This window comes from Sciurus carolinensis, chromosome 11 (genome assembly GCF_902686445.1).
Source record: "Sciurus carolinensis chromosome 11, mSciCar1.2, whole genome shotgun sequence".
NCBI classification, from domain to species: domain Eukaryota; kingdom Metazoa; phylum Chordata; class Mammalia; order Rodentia; family Sciuridae; genus Sciurus; species Sciurus carolinensis.
In genome coordinates this window covers 14,766,834-14,786,464 of record NC_062223.1, presented here as the reverse complement: position 1 = coordinate 14,786,464, position 19,631 = coordinate 14,766,834, and the positions used below count along the sequence as shown (strand labels likewise).

The following is a 19,631-nucleotide window of genomic DNA, read 5'->3' as shown; positions in this document are numbered from 1 at the left end:
TATCAGGGAAAACAAACAGCCTTTGGTTTTGGGGGATTGGCTTATTTCACTTAGCACGATATTCTCCAATTCCATCCTTTACATGATTATTCCTGACATCCACACTTTTCACTAATATCACACCTGCATGGAAAATCAACAGCAATGAATGTACTGCTGCTGATTTTATCTGGTTATTTTTGCACTGTAATGAATAGAGCAAATGTTTTTAATAAACATTTAGGAAATTCTATATATAGTACACTCCTGTATAGAGCACTGGATATAAACTTGATTGAGATTTGAAATAGCAACCTGCTGAGAGAGGAGAGGCACAGAGAGAATGTAAAAGTTGGATCTCACCCAGGTGTATGTATATTCAAAGGCTTTTGTGTGTACAAGAACTGACTGTACTATTCCATGGTACTTTACGTGGCATTAGTGAAGAAGCAGAAGGCAAAATGAGGGAGGTATCCATGCAGCTCAACTTCCAGAGGGAGGAAAAATAAAAGAGTTGTGTCTGCTAAGGTGGCTTTAAGAAAAAATAAATAAAAATAGTCAAGCAAATGGGAGGAAGGGCACTGGACAAGGGAGCAGAAAGGTGCAGTCTGCGTGAAGGCCTCAGGATGCCCCCTGCAGTAACGTCCTCCAGCCCCTCTGCCACAAAGCTTCTTTGCCATGTCAGTGCCCTTATACAAAGTCTGGAGATGGATAAATAACATTCGAGTTCTGTTGACCACTGAATGCATGATTTATTTATTCAGCTTCCTGTATTCTGATAAAATTCCATTGGAATGCATTGCTGAGTTCCTGAGGGGGAATTGGAGTATGATTCCAAACTTTCATAAACAGAAAGAGACAGAGACAAAGAGAAACTAGAGTTGGATTCTGGGACTTTCCCAAATGGGGTTCTTGCTTTATAGTCAGAATAGATTTTTCCGGAACATTTTTCTCTTGATTTGTTGGTGGCATCAAACGTCCTTAAAAGATGCAGGAGCATCTGCCACCTGAGGATTTGGTGGCATAACTAACACGACCTGTGAAATAAAAGAGAATGCCACAGGTGAGTGGGCAGAACGACCTCAGGTGTCCCTCCCCCCCTGAGGTCATCAGCGGCAGCATCCCCTCCTTCTTCTCTGAGTTCCATCCAGAGCAGTCTGGTGGACTCTCAGGCATTCCTCAGACCAGGCTAGATCTAGACCCTCAGCCAGTGGTGGCCCTGGGCCTGAGATGCCAATGGCCGGGACTGAGTCTCAGAGTGGATCCACCTTACGTCTGGATGGTGGTTCCTGATGAGTTAGGGGAACAGAGGAGCTGTGGGAAACGCAGGGTTGCTCCTCCAAACCAGGTTACCCATGAGAACAGTGCACATCCACATGGGGATCGGCCACCACAGATAAAGCCCTACCAAACCCACGCTGGCCCAGGACGGCAGGAATTATCACGAAACTAAGGAATATTCTTCCACAAACTCAGCGGGAAATGGAGTTGTCTGGGACAGTGGCAGAACTGGGAAGATGTGGAGACTCAACCCTGAATGCCCCGAAGCCATTGCTCTTCTGGATTCACTGAGGAGAGTAGAGGGAGCAACTCCCACAGGCTCTAGAACTACTCGGGAGCAGAAGGGATCACCCTTAAATGTGGAGATTTTTAAGGTTCCTAAAATCTGCCTCTATGCCCAAGTGCTTCTCTCAATGAGAATAAAATGCCTCATTCAACAAAATTACAAAATCATTGTTAATTTCTGAGAAACTCACACTTCTAAGACCTTAATAATGCAACACTATTGGACTTCCTGTGATTTAGTTCCCATCTCTTCTACGCGGGTTTGTCTCTTTTGTTGTGGTGTTGCCTGGGAGCCTCAAAAGAAGGCAAAGAGGCACAAAAGAACAGAAGTGAGAACCACAAAGCAATCTCATTAGACTATCGTTTTATATTTCTCTGTGAGTTTTGCTGCCCCAGGGCCTTTGGGTAATGAAGCTAATGAGCAACTGCTGGAGTTTTACTAGCCACTTCCTCTCTGGACTTCTCAATGTTTGGAGGCTACCCCTGCTCTGCTATTTCTAGGATTTCTTTTGTGGTCTTTTCTCTTTCCATTTCCTACTTTCCTCTCTCTGACTGACCTTCTTTCCGCTTAGCAACCTGGCGGGTCTGCTGCAGGCCTCAGGTAACACAATAACTAGGTGTTCCCAATCCGATGGAGAAGTTTGATGTCTGATTTTTCTTCATTAGGCCAGGGAGGTTTTGTAATAGGGTACTGGAGTGAAGTTCAGCATTCTCTGGGGACCTTATTGTGAAGTGATCTCTTCTTTGGACTTTAAAAGATGCCTTTTAAGAGGGTAAGGATGGGGAAACCTCGTTTTTCTTCAGTCATTGTGATAGGTAGAATTCTAAGATTACACTCAGTGACTCACAGTCTTGTAATTCTCACCACTTGAGTGTGGTGGGACCTGTCAATATGATGCAAATCACTCCTGTGAGTGAGTTACTGATCAGTGTGACTTTGAGTAGATCACTATTCTGGAGGAACCTGACCTAATCATGTGAGTCCTTTAAAAGAGCTGGAAAGAACCTCATGTACAGCCAGAGAAATGAAAAGCTGTACCCCCTTTGTGTGCAATGATTCAAAAAGAATAATAAAATTAAAAAGATCTAAAAAAAGAGCTGGAAAGAACTTGAGATATGCTCTCCTGCTGTCCTCAGAGAAGTATTTCCTTGTAAGTTCTAGAGTGAAATATGCCACACGAGCATGGAAGAGGGCTGGAAACTTCATAGGAGACCATGGTCTCAACCAGTTCCAGGAGTGCAGCCTGGTAAGACCCTGAGCAGAGGAACCAGCTCAACTGTGTTCAGACTCTTGAGACTTGAAACTGAGATAATTAGCATGTGCTGTCTTAAGCCTCTAGGTCTGTAAAATGGGCCACATGCAATAGAAAACTGGTGGAGACGTCTTCACATGAAGGCCAATACTCACCCCATTGGAGTTGCAGCAGGTCACTTTGCATCCAAAGGCAGAGAGGGTCAGAGCAATGCAGAATTCCAGCACACTCAAAATGAACATCACAGCATCCAGACCCTAAAAATAAATGGACAACAAAGGAACATGAGGAATTCAGACAATATGTTCCTACATTTAAAATTAATACAATGCCAAAGAAGAAAAAGCACTGGCCAGGAGTCTTTAATTCTGGCTCCTAACTGTGACCAACCATTGGCCAATTCTTGGAATACTGTATATCACTTATTCTCTCACTTTTTTTCACTGGTGACATAATCAGTTCCCCCCCTCATTTCTACATTCCAAAGCTATTGTGGACACAGAATATGAAAGAGCTTTGAAAAAAGCTCTGGTGGTGGGGGGAATCTTAAAGATTTTTCAAACACTCGTAATTCCATAGAGTTAATACAGTAATAGAATCTCACATCTTAAATCATATAAGCAGAGTGGAAATTTGCCAAACAGTCTAGGTCCTCATCTCCAGAACCTGTGGATGTGTCAGATTACACAGCAAAGGAAATTAAGTTTTCAGATGGAGTAAAGGTTGCTCATTAGCTGAGATGGGAGGATTATCCTGCACTGTTCAAGTAAACCCAAATGAATCACAGCATCCTGCTAAGTGGAAGCAGGAAGCAAAGACACAAAAGTCAAAGTCCAAGAGTCACATTAAAATACTGCACTGCTGGAAGATGGATGCAATCTAACAAAAGAAGTAAAAGACGTTTACAATGAAAACTACAGAACACTAAAGAAAGAAATACAAGAAGGCCTTAGAAGATGGAAAGATCTCCCATGTTCATGGATAGACTGAATTAATATTGTCAAAATAGCCATAGTACCAAAAGCACTATACAGATTTAATGCAGTTCCTAATAATAAAATTCCAATGAACTTCTTCATAGAAATAGAAAAAGCAGTCATGAAAATCATTTGGAAAAATAAGAGGCCCAGAATAGCCAAAGTGATCCTTAGTGAGAAAAGTAAAGCAGGAGCCATAACAATACCAGATCTTAAATAACACTACAGAGCTCTAGTAACAAAAACAGACATGAAGACCAATGGGACAGAATAAAAGACTCAGTGCCAAACCCATATAAATATAGTTATCTCATAAAAGGCAAAGGCACCATAAACATACATTGGAGAAAAGACAGCCTCTTCAACAAACAGTGCTGGGAAAACTGGAAATCCATGTGTAGCAGAATGAAACTGAACCCCCGCACAAACTGAATCTCTCACCCTGCACAAAAGTTAACTCAAAATAGATCAAAGATCTAGACATCAGACCAGAAACCTTCCACCTACTAGAAGAAAAAGTAGCTCCAACGCTCTACCATGAGGAACCATGAGGAACTGACTTCCTCAACAAGACTCCTAAAGCACAAGAAGTAAAATCAAGAATCAATAAATGGGATGACATTAAACTTAAAGGCTTCTTCATAGCAAAGGAAACAATGGAGAGCATGAAGAGAGAGCCTACAGAATGTATCTGCACCTCAGATACAGCATTAATCTCCAGGATATGCAAAGAACACCAAAAACTTAACATCAAAAAACCCAAATAACCCAATCAACAAATGGGCAAAGGAACAGATGCTTCACAGAAAAAGAAATATGAGTCATCAACAAATATATGAAAAAATGTTCAACATTGCTAGAAATTAGAGAAATGCAAATTAAAATTACACTGAGATTTCATCTCACTCCGGTCAGAATGGCAAATATTAAGAATACAAGTAACAATAGATGTTGGTAAGGATGTGGGGAAAAAGGTACACAAATACGTTGCTGGTGGGACTGTAAATTGATGCAACCAGCATCAATGAAAGCAGTATGGAGATTCTTCAGAAAACTTGAAATAGAACTACCATTTGACCCAGTTATTCCACTCCTCAGAGGACTTAAAATCAGCATACTCTAGTGATGTGGCCACATCAATGTTTATAGCAGCTCAATTCACAATAGCTAAGCTATGGAACCAACCTAGGTGCCCTTCAATAGATGAATGGATAAAGAAAATGTAGTATATATACACAATGGGATATTACTTATCCATAAAGAAGAATGAAAATAGGGCATTTGCTGGAAAATGGAAGGAACTGGATACTATCATTCTAAGTGAAATAAACCAGTTCTGAAAAACCAAAGGTTGAATGTTCTCTCTGATATACGGATGCTCTCACACAACAAGGGGTGGGGAGGGGAAGAATAGAAGTTCATTGGATTAGACAAAGGGAATGAAGGGGAGGGATGGGGGATAGAAATAGGAAAGACAGTGGAGTGAATCTAACATGACTCTCCTATGTACACATATGAATATATCACAGTGAATCTCCACATCATGTACAGAAACAAGACTGAGATCCTAGTTAGAAAAAGACATATTTCATGTTTGCATAAATATGTCAAAATATACTCTACTGTGATCTATAACTACAAAGAACAAATTTAAAAAAAAAAGAAGATGGGATGACAAAACAAGGGGCCTTGGTGGTCTCTAGAAGCTAAAAGAGAAGGGAAAGAAACCGATTCCATCTGGACACTTTGCAAAAGCAAATGGCCCTGGGGACGCTTTGATTTTAACCTAAAGAGAACCTTCTGAACTCTTGACGTCTAGAAATATAAAACAACGAATTCCTATTGCCTTAAACCACCATATTTGTAATACAGGCTACAACTAAAATAAGAAATCCATGCAACAATGAACACCAAATTACTCATTATGTTTAATGAATTCCCCAGGAACTGGGTTAGGGCCTAGTTTTCAACCCAAACACATGGTCCAATCTGCCAAATGTTGAGAAGTGCTCCTATTCCTAAGAGTAACAGTCCATCAGGGATTCATGCTTGGGATTCTTAGGTTTAAATATTCTGTATTTTTCTCTCCACGATAGAGATGGTTCCTCTACTGTGCAAAAGCTCAGCACATAAGAGTCACACTCAATGGACCTTGGGGGTATCTGGGTTATATATTATATAAAGGAGGACCAGAGAGATGAGATGCACACCTGACTCCTAAATCAAGTTCATTCTACTTTTCCATCACTTCCAGTTTCCCAAAGTGATGAAGCAGTTACAGAATGTGTATTGTTGTCTGACCAGAGACAATGGCTTCCCACCTCCCCAGTTGGCTGGAACCATAGCATCCCATGAAAAGAGGAAGCACTCACAGTTAAAATGCACATCATCAGGGAACAGTTCTCTTCCATCATCTCCTGGGTACACTGATGGTATTCAAATGACAAGATGCTCAAGCTGGTTATACTGAGCAAGATCCCTGACGCAGCCAGCACAGAGCTGGCAATGTTCAATCCTAGGCTGCCTTGGACCTAGAAAGGAGAGAAAATCAATTAAGCCATCCAAAAATGTCATCAGATGTATCTCCCTCTACCTCTTTCCCAGCACATTTCAGCCTATCTTGATCATGTCGATAGTCATTACTGCAGATATTGTATCTGGGTATATAATGTCTAGAATGGAATAGTAGCCATGATTTCAATGTCTCTTTCTTTATAGTAACCTTTATTCACTTGTCAAAACACAAATATTATCCAGTCATTTCCAGGTTAAAGTTTCCAATGACTCCCATGTGCACATAAACTCCAAATTGAATTAAGAAGGATTTCAAAGATCTTTATATTTTAGCTGGAAAGCCCTGTCTTGTATCCAGGTGCTACAGGACCCTGACCTCTCATTCTCTAAATTCTGCTTGCCTGACGTGCCTCTGTGCCTTTTGTACATTCTCTCATGGTGCTTTATTTTCCTTTACCCATATTCTCTTCTCACAATGGAAGAACAGATAATTTTTACAAGAACTAAAATTTCTCAGGAAAGTGTGAGAGATTTAGCAGGTTATGGCACCAGACACATTTCAATACCTGTAGTCGGTAACACTAGGCAGGTAGGCCAAGACCAGGTTTAGAAAGATCATACTGATCATGCTTAAAGGTTATTTATCTTTTGAGCAATAAAAACTAAAATATGATCTTTACCCAGGAAAACATTTGTTGAGATCTGAGCTTGTTGCCTTTTATCTTTTTTTTTTTTTTGGTGGTGGTGGGGAGACGTGTTGGCATGAACCTTATGTGTTAAATTTGCTTATTTTTATATAATAATCTTATCCTGAATTTCTTTTTTGCAAACTTAAAATACTTTCTAGATGTGTTTGAAATGTACTTATCAATAAGATGGTGGAATGAGACAGACATCGTTACGTGTATGATTACACGAATGGTATGAATCTATAAGGTGAACAACCATAGAAATGAAAAGTTGTACACCATTTGTGTACGATGGCTCAAAATGTAGTCTGTGAAAATAAAAAAAATTAAAAACAAGTCGATAAGTATTAAGTTGCCTTGATACTTGGTACCACTGTTGTCAGGGGCCGGGTCTTAAGCTTCAAGATTTGAACCCACTTGATGTTCCTTCTCAGGACTTCTCTGTATCTTCATGAAGATACCCTCACCCTGCCAAACTAGTTAGTCTTATCTCAGTAATTTGATTATCAACCAATTATTTAACTATAGCTTTTGGAAGACAATTCCAATTCATTATCTCTCCTGAATTTTTTTAAACAAAGTCTGATTTGCAAATGTCTTGGAGTCCTTAGGTTTCCTGTTCATTTTACTTATTGTCCCCTTTGCTATGAAGAAACTTTTTGGTTTGATGTTATCCCACTTGTTTATTTTTTTTCCCTATGCTCCTGTTTTCACAAACACAAAATAATCATTATACCAATGTCCAGGAACTTTTTCCATATATTTTTGAGGAGTTTTATGGTTTCAGGTCTTAATTCTATATAAGAATATATGTCTTCCTCTGGATTTTGATATAAAATAGACCCAAGTAACTGTTGCCAAAAAAACAAGTTACCTACACTTACTTCATTGTGGTTGTTTTGAAATCAAAAATTAATTTGGAAAGAAGGACATCATTACAACATTGAGTTTCCTTTTCATTTTTATAGTTTATCCCTTCATTTGTTTTACATGGCTACTGCGTTGACATTATAAACTTTTTTTTTTACACATATGTAGTACTGATTGCTTGGTTACATTTTGTTATTATAATTTTAACATTAAAAATCTAGCTGTTCATAGCATACGTGTGTGCGCGCGTGTGTGTGTGCGCGTGTGTGCATGTGTGTGTGTGTGTGTGTGTGTGTACTTTTGTATTTTGGCCATAAGAAATGGGTGCAGTTGAGTTTAAATCCTCATTATTTTTCTATAGATTCATTTAAATAAACTATGACCATAATTATAGTTTCATCTTTTTTCTTTCTGTTCTTCCTTTTTCCTGTTTCTTACCTCATTGCCCTATTTGGGTCTCTAGCGTGTTATAAATGTAAATGCTATGTGCAAACTGTATAACTGTCAGGATGTCGATTTGCAAAATATGTGAGGAATTCCTACAAATCAATGCCAAAAACAAATAAAAAAATCTAATTTTAAAATAGGCAAAGGGCCTGCATAGACCTCTTTCCAACGAAGATGCACAAATGGCAACAAATACAAGATAAGGGGCTTAACATCACTAATCATGAGTGAAATTCAAGTCAAGACCACAATGATGCATCCCTTCCTGCCTTTTGGGACAGTGGTCATTAAAAAAAAAAAAAAAAAAAAAAAGATAGCATGTGACACTGAAGATATAGAGAAAATAAATCCTTCTTTGCTGAATGTATGGATTTGGCCCTAAGGGAAAGCATCATGGAAGTTCCTGAACAAACTAAAAGTAGAACTGTCCTATGACCCAGAACACACTGCTCTGGGCAGAGCACCCAACGGAAGTGAAAGAGCATCCCAGAGAGAGCTGCACTTCCCTCCTCATCTCAGCCTCATTCATCAGAGCCAAGCTGTGGGAACCACCCAAGTGTCCCTCAGGGGATGAAGGAGAAAGAAACAGTGATTCCCACACCTAGAGAACCCCTGGCACAACGTGTCTGTGCCCGTACACTGGAGTACTGCTCAGGCTTCTGAGTGTGGGAAATCCCTCCATTTAATGAATCCACCTGGGGTCCCTTATCTAAGTGCAGTGAGTCAAACACTCGAATGTGGAGCGTAGAAACAGTTGAATTCACAGAAGCGGAGGGTGGAACGGGAGCTACTAGGGGCAAAGGGCGAGGGAACAGGGGAATTGACCATCAAGGGGGTACGAGGTTTCAGTCACACAAGAGATATCTAGAGATATGACCCACAGGCAGTGACCGGGATCAATAGAGAGGATACTTGAAATTGGATAAAAGAATACATCTAAGGTGTTCTCACCTCCCTCAGGATAAAAGGTATCCCCAGGAGGGGAACAATACATTAATTAGCCTGTTTGTGGTGGCAATCAATTATTTGTATATCCGTGCATCAAAACCTGGTATCTCTACTGTATACATTTTAGTTAAAAATCATGTTTAAAAATAAAATCAAGTTACACTTAAAAAATCTGTTTTGTGCCATTGACATGTGCAAAGTTGATCATTTCATCCTCTTTGAACAGGAAAAAAAAAAAAAAAGAGGAACTATTACTCACCAGACCTTTTGTAGTTCTGGTTGCAGCTGCAATTGAAAAAGATCCTGAAATAAGAAACTAGGAAGAAGAGGAAGAGGAGGAGGAGGAGGAAGAAAAATTTAAACAAATATATGAAATCATAACTTACTAAAAGGTATCCATAAATTAGATATGTTAAGCAGATCAATTATTGTAGAAGAAACAAATAATTGTTTCTTTTCCCAGAAACAACAGAGGAATTCTACCAGATGTATTCTTTAACAAAGTTTTCAAAAAATCTCTAAGTGCAATGATATTAAAACTGCTTGAAGCTGGCTTGGTGGCATATGCCTGTAATCCCAGTGGTTCAGGAGGCTGAGAATGGAGGATTGTAAGTTCAAGGCCAGCCTCAGCAACTGAGCAAGGCCCGAAGCAACTTAGCAAGATCCTGCCTCTAAACAAAAAATAAGGAAGGGCTGGGGATTTGGCTCAGTGGGTAAATACCCCTGGGTTCGATCTCTAGTACTCCCACAACCACCCACCCCCCACATAAAAAATATAACTGCTTGGGACCATTGAAAAATAAAACTTCCAAATCCCAGATATGAAGTAACCCTACTATGGTACCAAAATTAAATATTATAAACAAAAAGAAATGGAAAACTATTCTAATTTGAAATATCTGTTAAAAGTTGTAAATAAATTAATAACAAAGAAAAGTTCAGATTCCTTATTAGATGATGACTAGAATATACTAGTTCCTCTGATTCTATCAGTTGGGCAATTATCTTCCATTTAGCTGGAATGGGTGAAGTCTGCTGAGTCTTTTGTTTCAACTATCGGGAATTTGTGTCTGTATTTACTTTTCAAGTTTGATTTTAGATGTGTCAAAAATTTCATATTAATACCAAAATTGATAGGCCCAGTGAAATAGTTTGATTAACCTCTTCAACAAACTTCTAATACCAAGACAGAATGGTTCGTGTAAACTTAACCACTCTGGGTCATAAAGTAGCTCAAAGAATCAGCTGTTTTATTACATGAAATAAAGCATGAATATGTGTGATTCTTTTTTCAAACGTACAGGCATTTTTAATATTAAAATATTACTATAATTTATGACTAATGAATTTAAGGAGAAAATTAATTTTATAATTGCTATTTGCAATTGCAATACTGATAAGACATTTAATACAATTCAACATTGTTGTTAATAAATATCATTTGTAAAATATAAAGAATTGTATTTTCCATAACATGACAGAACATCTCTGGAGGTCTAAAAGCTTTTTCATGTTTAATAGGGAAACACTAGGGCCATCACATTAAAGTCAAAATCAAGATGAGGATATGGACTATTATGCAATATTACTCTGAATATATTAACTGAAATGATTATAAAAGAAAATATTTGGAACAAACAGTTCAATTAGTATTACTTAGGAATATCAGTTGAACTGCAAATATCCAAGATTCACAATTAAGGGCTACTAAAAAGGATAAAAACATTTAGCATGGCACAGGGGAAGCATTTTACTTAGAAAATAATATATGCACATAATTAATATTTGTGTTGGTGTTTTTGAAGCTAGGATTGTACAGAAGCATATCATTTACCATACCAAAAATACACACAGCTGGCCCTCCATATCCACAGGCTCACATCCACAGATAAGGAGGGCTGAGGGTTGACTTAAGAAACTTGAGCAGTCCCAGATTCTCTTTCAGTATCTATTGGAGTCCTGGATCCCTTCTCTTATGGATTTTGAGGGATGACCTGTATATACACATGTGCCATATGTTCAATGGTATCTCCTGGCAAAGATCTTAACAGTGAATGTGAAAATGCATATGAATAAAACTATGATATTCCAAAAGAAGCAAAAGAACACTGAACAGGTCAATGTGGGCATAGTCCTATGGTTATGGAATTCTAGGAAAGGACATGTAGGTGTACTGGTAACTGAAGAGGTCAAAATGAGAAATATTTATAATCGGTGCTTAGTATTGGTACTTGCACAGTATAAGGGAAAAGGAGGTGTTGTACAGGTGGAGTCTGAAAATAAAATCGAAAAAGTAATGGAGGTGGCAGCAACAATTAGCCAACTAAGCAAAAGTTCATCTACTGGGGTGCAATACTCTAGTGGGTGGGGTGCACCTACAATACTCCAGTGGGTGGGCTGCAGCTACAATACTCCAGTGATGCCTCAAAGGACCAACACAGTTCCTGCACCTGCTCCAAGTGTGGGTGGATTAAACTACATAGACCGGTGACCACAATGGGCTTGAAAAGGAAATGCAAAAGGAGTCAGAACACTAGCGGAGTTAGATGTGTGGAATCACGGGATTGCATTGGCCCGACTGCGGCCCGATTCCTGGACCAAATCGTAATGTGATCTTGGGCACGTTACTTAACATCTCCACCTTCCAGTTTCTTCATCCTTGCAATGAGGTTACTGAAAATCCTCCCTCAGAAGTTCATAGTGATGGTTTCAGATGGAATTACACATATAGAACATGAAGTAGGGCACCCAGATCATGGTAAGATTTTAATGAAAGTCCGTATTGGCCTTAGTAGTATTTGATGTTTAGTGTGTGCGATACCCCAGAAGTAGATCAGCTCTTACACTTCTTCAGATTTTGCATGCCTGCTGGCAGCTGAACAGGGAGCACAGGAACCAGGCAATAATAAAACTCTAGACTCTCTCCTTCCCAGATTTACAGGAAAGAGGAGACCCCACCACATTCAAACGGTTTCCCTTATTCTAACATGGATCCCGTCTGTACATTTTCTTTTTCTCTCCTCAGTAGATAAGACTTGGTATTTTATACTCAGTTTTCACCTTCAATGTTTAGGAATAACTCCTTTGTTTTATCTTGGGGAAGCTTTTTAAGACATTTTAAAATTCTAGTTTCATTCCTTTTTACTTGTACATGTTACTAAACATAGGAAACAAAAGTTTGTGTAACAGCTATTCTATGTGCTAAGACAACTATCTGCTAAGATTTGAGAGTCAATGGGTGGGACACAGTCCAAGGCCTATATATCAGGCAAGTGTCCTTTTCTTCCTTGAAAAAAGTCCCTTATTTTGCTCAGTTTCTCATGAATTTCAAGGAAGTGTGAACTCTTCCCAGACACAGAGGTGAATCTTGATTAGTTCAAGCCAATAATGGCAAGTCCATTATTCTTACCCATAATTCACTTGAGAACAGATATATCAAATATTTATGAACAAGCAATTTCAAGTTCGATACATTCTGCCAACAATCCTTGATGAAGTCCTTGCACTGATAAATTAAGTAACCCTGGAAATGACAGGCCACTATAGTCCTTGTTCTGGATTGGTCTTTGGCTACTTGCTTCTGTTATATATCCTACTTCATTTTATAGAACATTTAATCTGCCTACCTTCCTGAGTTTTACATTATCATTACCATTTTAAATATGAGAAAACTGAGCTTAAAAAAAAAAAAAAACTTTTAGGTACCTTTTTCAAACTTAAAGAAATGCAAAGTTGGGAAGGTAGTTCTGTGACAGAGCACTTGCCTAGCATGCACGAGACCCTAGTTTCGATCCCCAGTACTGTAAATAAATTAAAGAAATAGCTGAGCTGAATGGTACATGCTTGTAATCCCAGTATCTCAGGAAGCTGAGATAGGAGGATCAAGTTCAAGTCCAGTCTCAGCAAGTTAGTGAGGCCCTAAGCAACTTAGTGAGACCCTATCTCAATCAATCAATCAATCAATCAAAAGGGCTGGGGATGTAGCTCAGTGGTCAAGTGACCCTGTGTTAAATCTTCAGCATTCCCCAGCACCCACCAAAATAAAAAATAAAAAATTAAAGAGATACAGGATAGAGTTCAGATAGGATTTCAGAACTTAGGATATTAACAATATTAACCAATATTAACAATGACATTATCTCCAATTGTATCAGAAAGTACTCACCATCACCGACCCCCACACTGGGTATCCTATGTTAAATGAATAGGGATGTGGTTCAAAAAACGTAACTAGGACACTTATCATTATTATTCCCAGGCTGAGGTTCATCAGGGCAATCAGAATCTGCACAGTCTAGAAATGATAAAACAAAATTCAAAAACTGATTATTCACCATAAAAATATTGCCTCTGACATCCCCTCTCCAACCTCTAAGTAACCCTCTTCCTCTGCCTTTTCATATACCCGGGTGACCTTCTTAATATTTTCTTGTCACCTTTCTTCACATAAAGAACTGTGGATATGCTATTTTTCCACCAATTGTCCCTAAGAACATTGCCAACCTTCAAGGTTAGAAGGAGCATGTCAAAACCTGCCCTGAGCTGCTTTTCTGACACACACGATGATACTTCTACCACAGGGGTTGCTCTCCTTTGTCACACACTCGGACTGAAGTCACCCAGGAATTTGGGAGCAATTACTCTAGTAGGGAGAAGTAACCTGAAGAAAGGAGAGTATACAGAGGGGAAGAAAAAAATGAAAAGTGAATACGACCCTCTATTGGGACCGGAGAACGTGTGTGAACTCAGGGTTCTAAAACCAGGGAAGTTGGAACACAGTTACTCCCATGCATTACAAAGGATCCCCCCCAAAATGAAAATAATAAAAATAATTTATCCCAATTTCTGGGATGCAGCTGAAATAGTGCTTAGAGGGAAATTTATAGAAGAAGAGATGTAAAATCAGTCATCTAAGCTTTCACTGTAGGAAAGTAGGAAAGGGAAGAGCAAATTAATTACAAAGTGAACAGAAGAAAAAATAATAAAAAAATTAGATCAGAGGTCAATGAAAAAGAAAACAGGAACTCAATAAATGAAAAATGAATGAAATCAAAAGATGTTTTTAAAAGATAAATGAAATCAATAAGCATTTAGCCAGGCAAACTGAGGGGAAAACAAGACAAAAGACATAAAGTACTGGTATCAGAAGTGAAGGGGCAGCCTTACTATAGATACCAAGGGACATTCAAAGAGACTAAAGGACTGTGTGAACAAGCCCATGTCCACACGTCTGATGACCCAGGTGCAAGCAATCGCGTTTGAACACACAATATGCCAAAACTCATCAAGGACAACTTGCTGTGTAAGTTCAAGTATGTAACTCTGGAAAAGCAAATCGTGGAGACAGTAAAAGGTCTACAGTTGCTAAGGGTTGCGGGAAGGAAAGGAAGAACAGTAGAGCACAGAGGAGTTCTTAGGCAGTGGAACCACTTTGTCGAATACTCTAGAGGTGGCTACACGTTACCGTCTGTTTGTCCAAAGTGACCAAATGCACAATGCACAGAATTAAACCCAACATAAATTAGGAACTTTTGCTAATAACGACAAGTCCATGTAGGTTCATCAATTGTAACAAATGCCCCCCGCATGAGGGAAGTTAATTAAGGGGAAGCGATGCACATGTAGGGGAGGATATGTACGTACCTTCCTTTCAACTTTGCTGTGAACTTAAAAATGCTCTTCAAAAGTCCATTTAAAAATATATATTAAGATGTTAAAGATTAACCCTAGGGTAGGTTAACATATAGCATATTTCACCAACCACCCTGGATTTTCCGAAACAAAAGAATAAAATAGTGGAATATAAAAAAAATCCGCACTGTCCACAATGACATTTTTCCCAGTGGCTTGAAGTTGGGAGTAGAGACAACTGCCAATCTCAATGTCCTTTCATCTGCCCTATTCTGTTGTTCTTTAACGCTCCATTTCTTTTAGGCGTATCCACTTAAGATTCCAGATCCGAGGGCTTGGAGGATAGATTTTTTTTTTTTCTCTGAGGAGCAGGATAAGAAAAGGGACCAGAGAGACAGATATAGGGACAATAAGGTCCACTTGCTACCAGATAGGCCTATGGTGGGGACCTCAGCAAGCACACAGAGCCTTTTCTTCAGTGGTTCTTCCCCTGGGGTGAAATATAACTCCCCTGGATGACCCAACACCTGCAATGGGTCTGTAGCCACCATACTTCAGATGGAGCTGAACTGACAATCAAGAGCAAGCACCAATGGTTCTAGGTCTGGCTGATGTGTTACCAGGCTAGTGAAACAGAGTGTTTGGCATTGGGCTGGTCATGTGTGAGTCTACGCCACTGGTCTGCTCTCAGATCCACAGCTGACTTACCCCAAGGACTTTGGGTTCCCCCTTCAAGAACTTCTCTGGCATCCCTTTCCACAGGTAGGAGCGGAGAACGGTTGACTGTTCCAGTTGCACAGCAGGACCAGCCCCCGGGGTGGTCTGTTCTGGTCCTTGCATGGTTGTCATGGCAGCAGAAGCAGTGCTAGAATAAGAAATGCACTTTAGATGAGGACCTGGATGTGACAAGAGAGGGACATGCCCCTGTGAGGCAACTTCCTTCCTACGGGCAAATCTGAACTAGGACTATGGTCCCATTATAGATGATAACTGTTTGAACCAGGGAAGTGGAAGAAGCAACACATTAAGGAGGGGAGGTGGGAGGAGAGAGAGAGAGACAGAGAGAGAGAGAGAGAGCGAGAGAGAGAGAGACCTGTATTCAGATGCATAATGTCTTCAAATGCTGAGGGAGTTGAAGCTTACTAAGATTCTTCAAGGCATAGTTGGTTCTTCTGCTTCTGCTTCACTGAGACCCCATGAAAGAATTAAGTTTGAAGATGTTTTTTCCCTATTGGGAGCACAGCATGAAAAAGATGTTGTAATACCTACACATGCTACATTCAGGTAACTAATCCAGATTTAGATGGAAAGGATTATTGACCTAAATTTATCACTGACCAGATAAAGAGAACTCCATTAGTATCTCAAAAGAAATTGATGGAAATCAGTAAGAAGAAGCTCAGTTATTGAGAAATATGCAGGTAACAAGAAAATACAAGAATTTAATAACTGAAAGCATTAGTTTCAGTAACATACACTCAAATTTATGAAAAGCAATACAAGGAAAGTATAAAAAATACATCATAAATAAAAATACTATAAAAATTAACATAGAAATAGTAGTAAATAAGGAAAGCATAATGTGAATGAGTTTAAAATAGTTAAGGACAGTAATTAAAAGTAACCAAAAAAATCCAAACAAAACAAAACAAATCAGTGTTTCTTCTCTTTTCTTGTAGAAAATTTCAAAAAACAATTTGGAGAAAGAATTAGAAATTCATTTAAAAAACAAAACTGGGAAACAACTAAGATCCCTATAAATCAGGAGGAATTAATGAAAATTGTATGAGGATTAATTTGTGGGTAATTATAGAGAGTTTCAAAGCAACTGGACACATGGCCAGAGAGGTATAAAACATAAAGTATTATTTATAAAGCTGAATGCATCAGTTAATAGCTGGAACTACCCTGGACAAATACAATTCCAAGAACCACAGAAAGCAGGAAGAAAGGAGAAATCAAACCCAACCACATTTGCTGACAGCAATCTGTTTGGTAATACACTGGAGTCCAGAAAGAAGGGAGCAATCCCACAAATGAAGATCATTTGGTCGCATCATCACAAACAAAGATCATTGTTCTGGGTCAAATATTTCCCTCCTCTGGATTTCTCATCCCTCATCAGAGGAGAGTGCATTGGGACCACTTTCCCCCAAGTTTCTTTCTGATCTCCACAATGCTGAGAATCTTTAAGGTGTCTTCTTTTAGCAGATTTCCTCCCAAGCAGCCTCAGTTTGTGGGTTGGGTGTCCCATGAATATTGCCACAAACTGTTGGGGAGTCAGGTTGGGCCACAATCTGTCACAGGACCAGGGTAAGTACATGGACTGGGAACTCTGACTTCACCCTGAACTACCTCCCCCAGATCTGCATGTGGCAGACCTTTTCTTAACTGTCGAATTATAAAAACAACAATTCAGAGACAGAGCATAAAGGACAAAGGTGAAGGGACGTTGGGAGCACATGAAATAATTAGCCAAAAGTTTAAAATAATACTTATGGTTTTCCAATGGTCATGGATTTGGAGAACAAAAGAAACTTAAACAACCTTCCACAACCACACAAAACATCCAGCTTTGGCCTTGAGGAAGCCTTCGACCTTTCATTTCCTCCAACCTGTAAGGCAAAGACTGCTTCTCAAATGCCCCACGTGTACATTTAACGAGGCATCCGACCCACCCAATCCAGAATGCCAACTTGCGCCATGAGAACTGGCCTGATTTTTAACCCTCCTGTACCCAGGAATTCTGGAACCAGAAACTGAAAATTCATCAGCCCCAAAGCCAAGGAAGGATGTGCCTGGATCTACCTTCTTCTAATCCGTAGAGTCTGCTGTGGCTGCCGGGGCCCCGGGCTCTGGGAAGGCACCTCAGTTCCTTGTTCAGATGGAACCACCTTCCTGGTACCACACTTCACTCACTTTGGATCTTCATTCTTTCTCTGGTAGCTTTGCTAAATCCTAAAGGCTGTGCTGTGAATTTCTAAGAAACACTACTAGTTCCTTGTTCCTTTTTTTTTTCTTCCCTTCAGTGTTGGGGATCTGATCTAAGTCTGTGCTTAGTTCCTTTTTCATGTCAGAAATGCAAACTGATTTGTGATCTGTAGAAGGGTGTGTGCCTCTGTTGTGCGAAATTTGCTGAATTGGCTGCCTCACCAACTGACCATGGACTGAAACTTCTGAAACCTTAAGCCAAAATATACCTTTCCTTCTTTTAAGTTGATTATCTCAGGTATTTTGTTACAGAAATGGGAGGACTGACTAAAATATATACAGAACTAACTTAGATGCAGTTAGAACATTTTTGGAAAGCCCACTTTTCTCAATTGTATACATTTCTGGGTTAACTTTATCTTCCTAGATAACTTATTTTATACATAAGTTAGATTTATAATCTACAAGAAATTCCACTGTGGGAGATTTGTCGTTCAGGTTCATAAAACAGTGACAAGTTGGTCACATAGCAATAATTAATACAACGCCTTCCTAAGAACCATCTGATATTGCATGACCTTGCTATTTTCCCGAACCTACTAAGAGTTCTCATCTGCAAAATGAAGACAATGCTTACTATTCATGGAGGAGGAAAGCAAAATCATGTTCATTTTTCTTAAGATTTTATTAGAGAAAATAGAATGATGACAAATGATAGTCATCATTATTGTTTACCACAGGGGCTCGTGTGATGGGGGGTGAAGGGCGCAGTGTCAATAACCACCCAGACACCGGGAGCCAGGTAAGAGCAGGTAAGCTTGGAGCTGCTGACTCATTTATTGCAGAAGCTGCTTCTTCTTTTATTGAGTACCTATCCAATCAGCGCGTCAATCAGCGCTACACACCACTCGAAGCCACCAATCATTTAGTCTCCTAGAACCACCAATCATTTGAGGGTTTTGTATTTTGCACCAATGGGGATATATAACTCCACACATCATCTCTTCCTGCAGAGTTGTAGAGAAATTGCAGTTACAGATGGCCTAAGAGCATGGGGTCACCATGGGGCCATTGAGATCAACGTTGTGATTTCTTCAACTTTGAAAGGTGCCTAACCCTGAGACAAAACAAAAATATACATGTCCATCACAACTGAAGAATCTGTTTGTAAATGAAACTTATTTGTTTTGTTCATTTAGACAAAAAAAAAAAAAAACAAAGAGGTGAACTGAATGCTTCCCATGGGTCAGGAGTATTAGGGTAAAGGTGAGATATTTTTTCCAGTGAAGCAGTTGGCAATTCTCAACCTGACTTCAAGACACGTGCACCTGGGTTAGAACCTTCTGTTTCCTATCCGAATAACTCCAGATTACTTACATAGCCCTTCCCACAGGCTTTTACTTGACTAACTGCACAGGGACTATAGGCAACTGCACAAAATCCCAGAGTCTGTGTGTCTGACTGGCAAAGTTTGTGTGCGGTTTGGAGCCACATTTGCCTGAGCCGGATCCTTACCTTTCTACACTCATGATCCATTAATGGAAATTGCAAGCAAAGTTTCTGCTGGGAGCACCATCCTTCTCTGTTGATTACAAATGTCTTCTTTGCTTGAAAACATGAACCATCCTGAGAATGAATATGCAATAGTGTCTCCTATCTTCATATGATGGCAAAGGGTATTACTTCTGGCATGCACTGTCTTTTCAAAGAATATTTATAGGAAACTTGAAGTAACCCATGGAAGGATAGCTCCCCTTCACTTATAAATTGCATTTTTAAAAAATTTCCAGGATCATAGCATATAGAATTTATGATGCAAATATATA

At 39.4% G+C, this 19,631-nt stretch overlaps 1 protein-coding gene across 1 annotated transcript; it reads right to left on the bottom strand.

Moving 5' to 3' along the window:
- Positions 1–700: 700 nt before the first annotated feature.
- LOC124960273 (membrane-spanning 4-domains subfamily A member 4A-like) lies at positions 701–17,846 on the bottom strand. The gene is given in 8 exon segments (XM_047518983.1): positions 701–956; positions 959–1,016; positions 2,954–3,055; positions 6,148–6,306; positions 9,503–9,559; positions 13,409–13,537; positions 15,583–15,739; positions 17,683–17,846. Coding segments are annotated over 7 exon segments (867 nt in total). The 5' UTR covers positions 15,724–15,739; positions 17,683–17,846; the 3' UTR covers positions 701–735.
- Between the last annotated feature and the right edge of the window lie 1,785 nt (positions 17,847–19,631).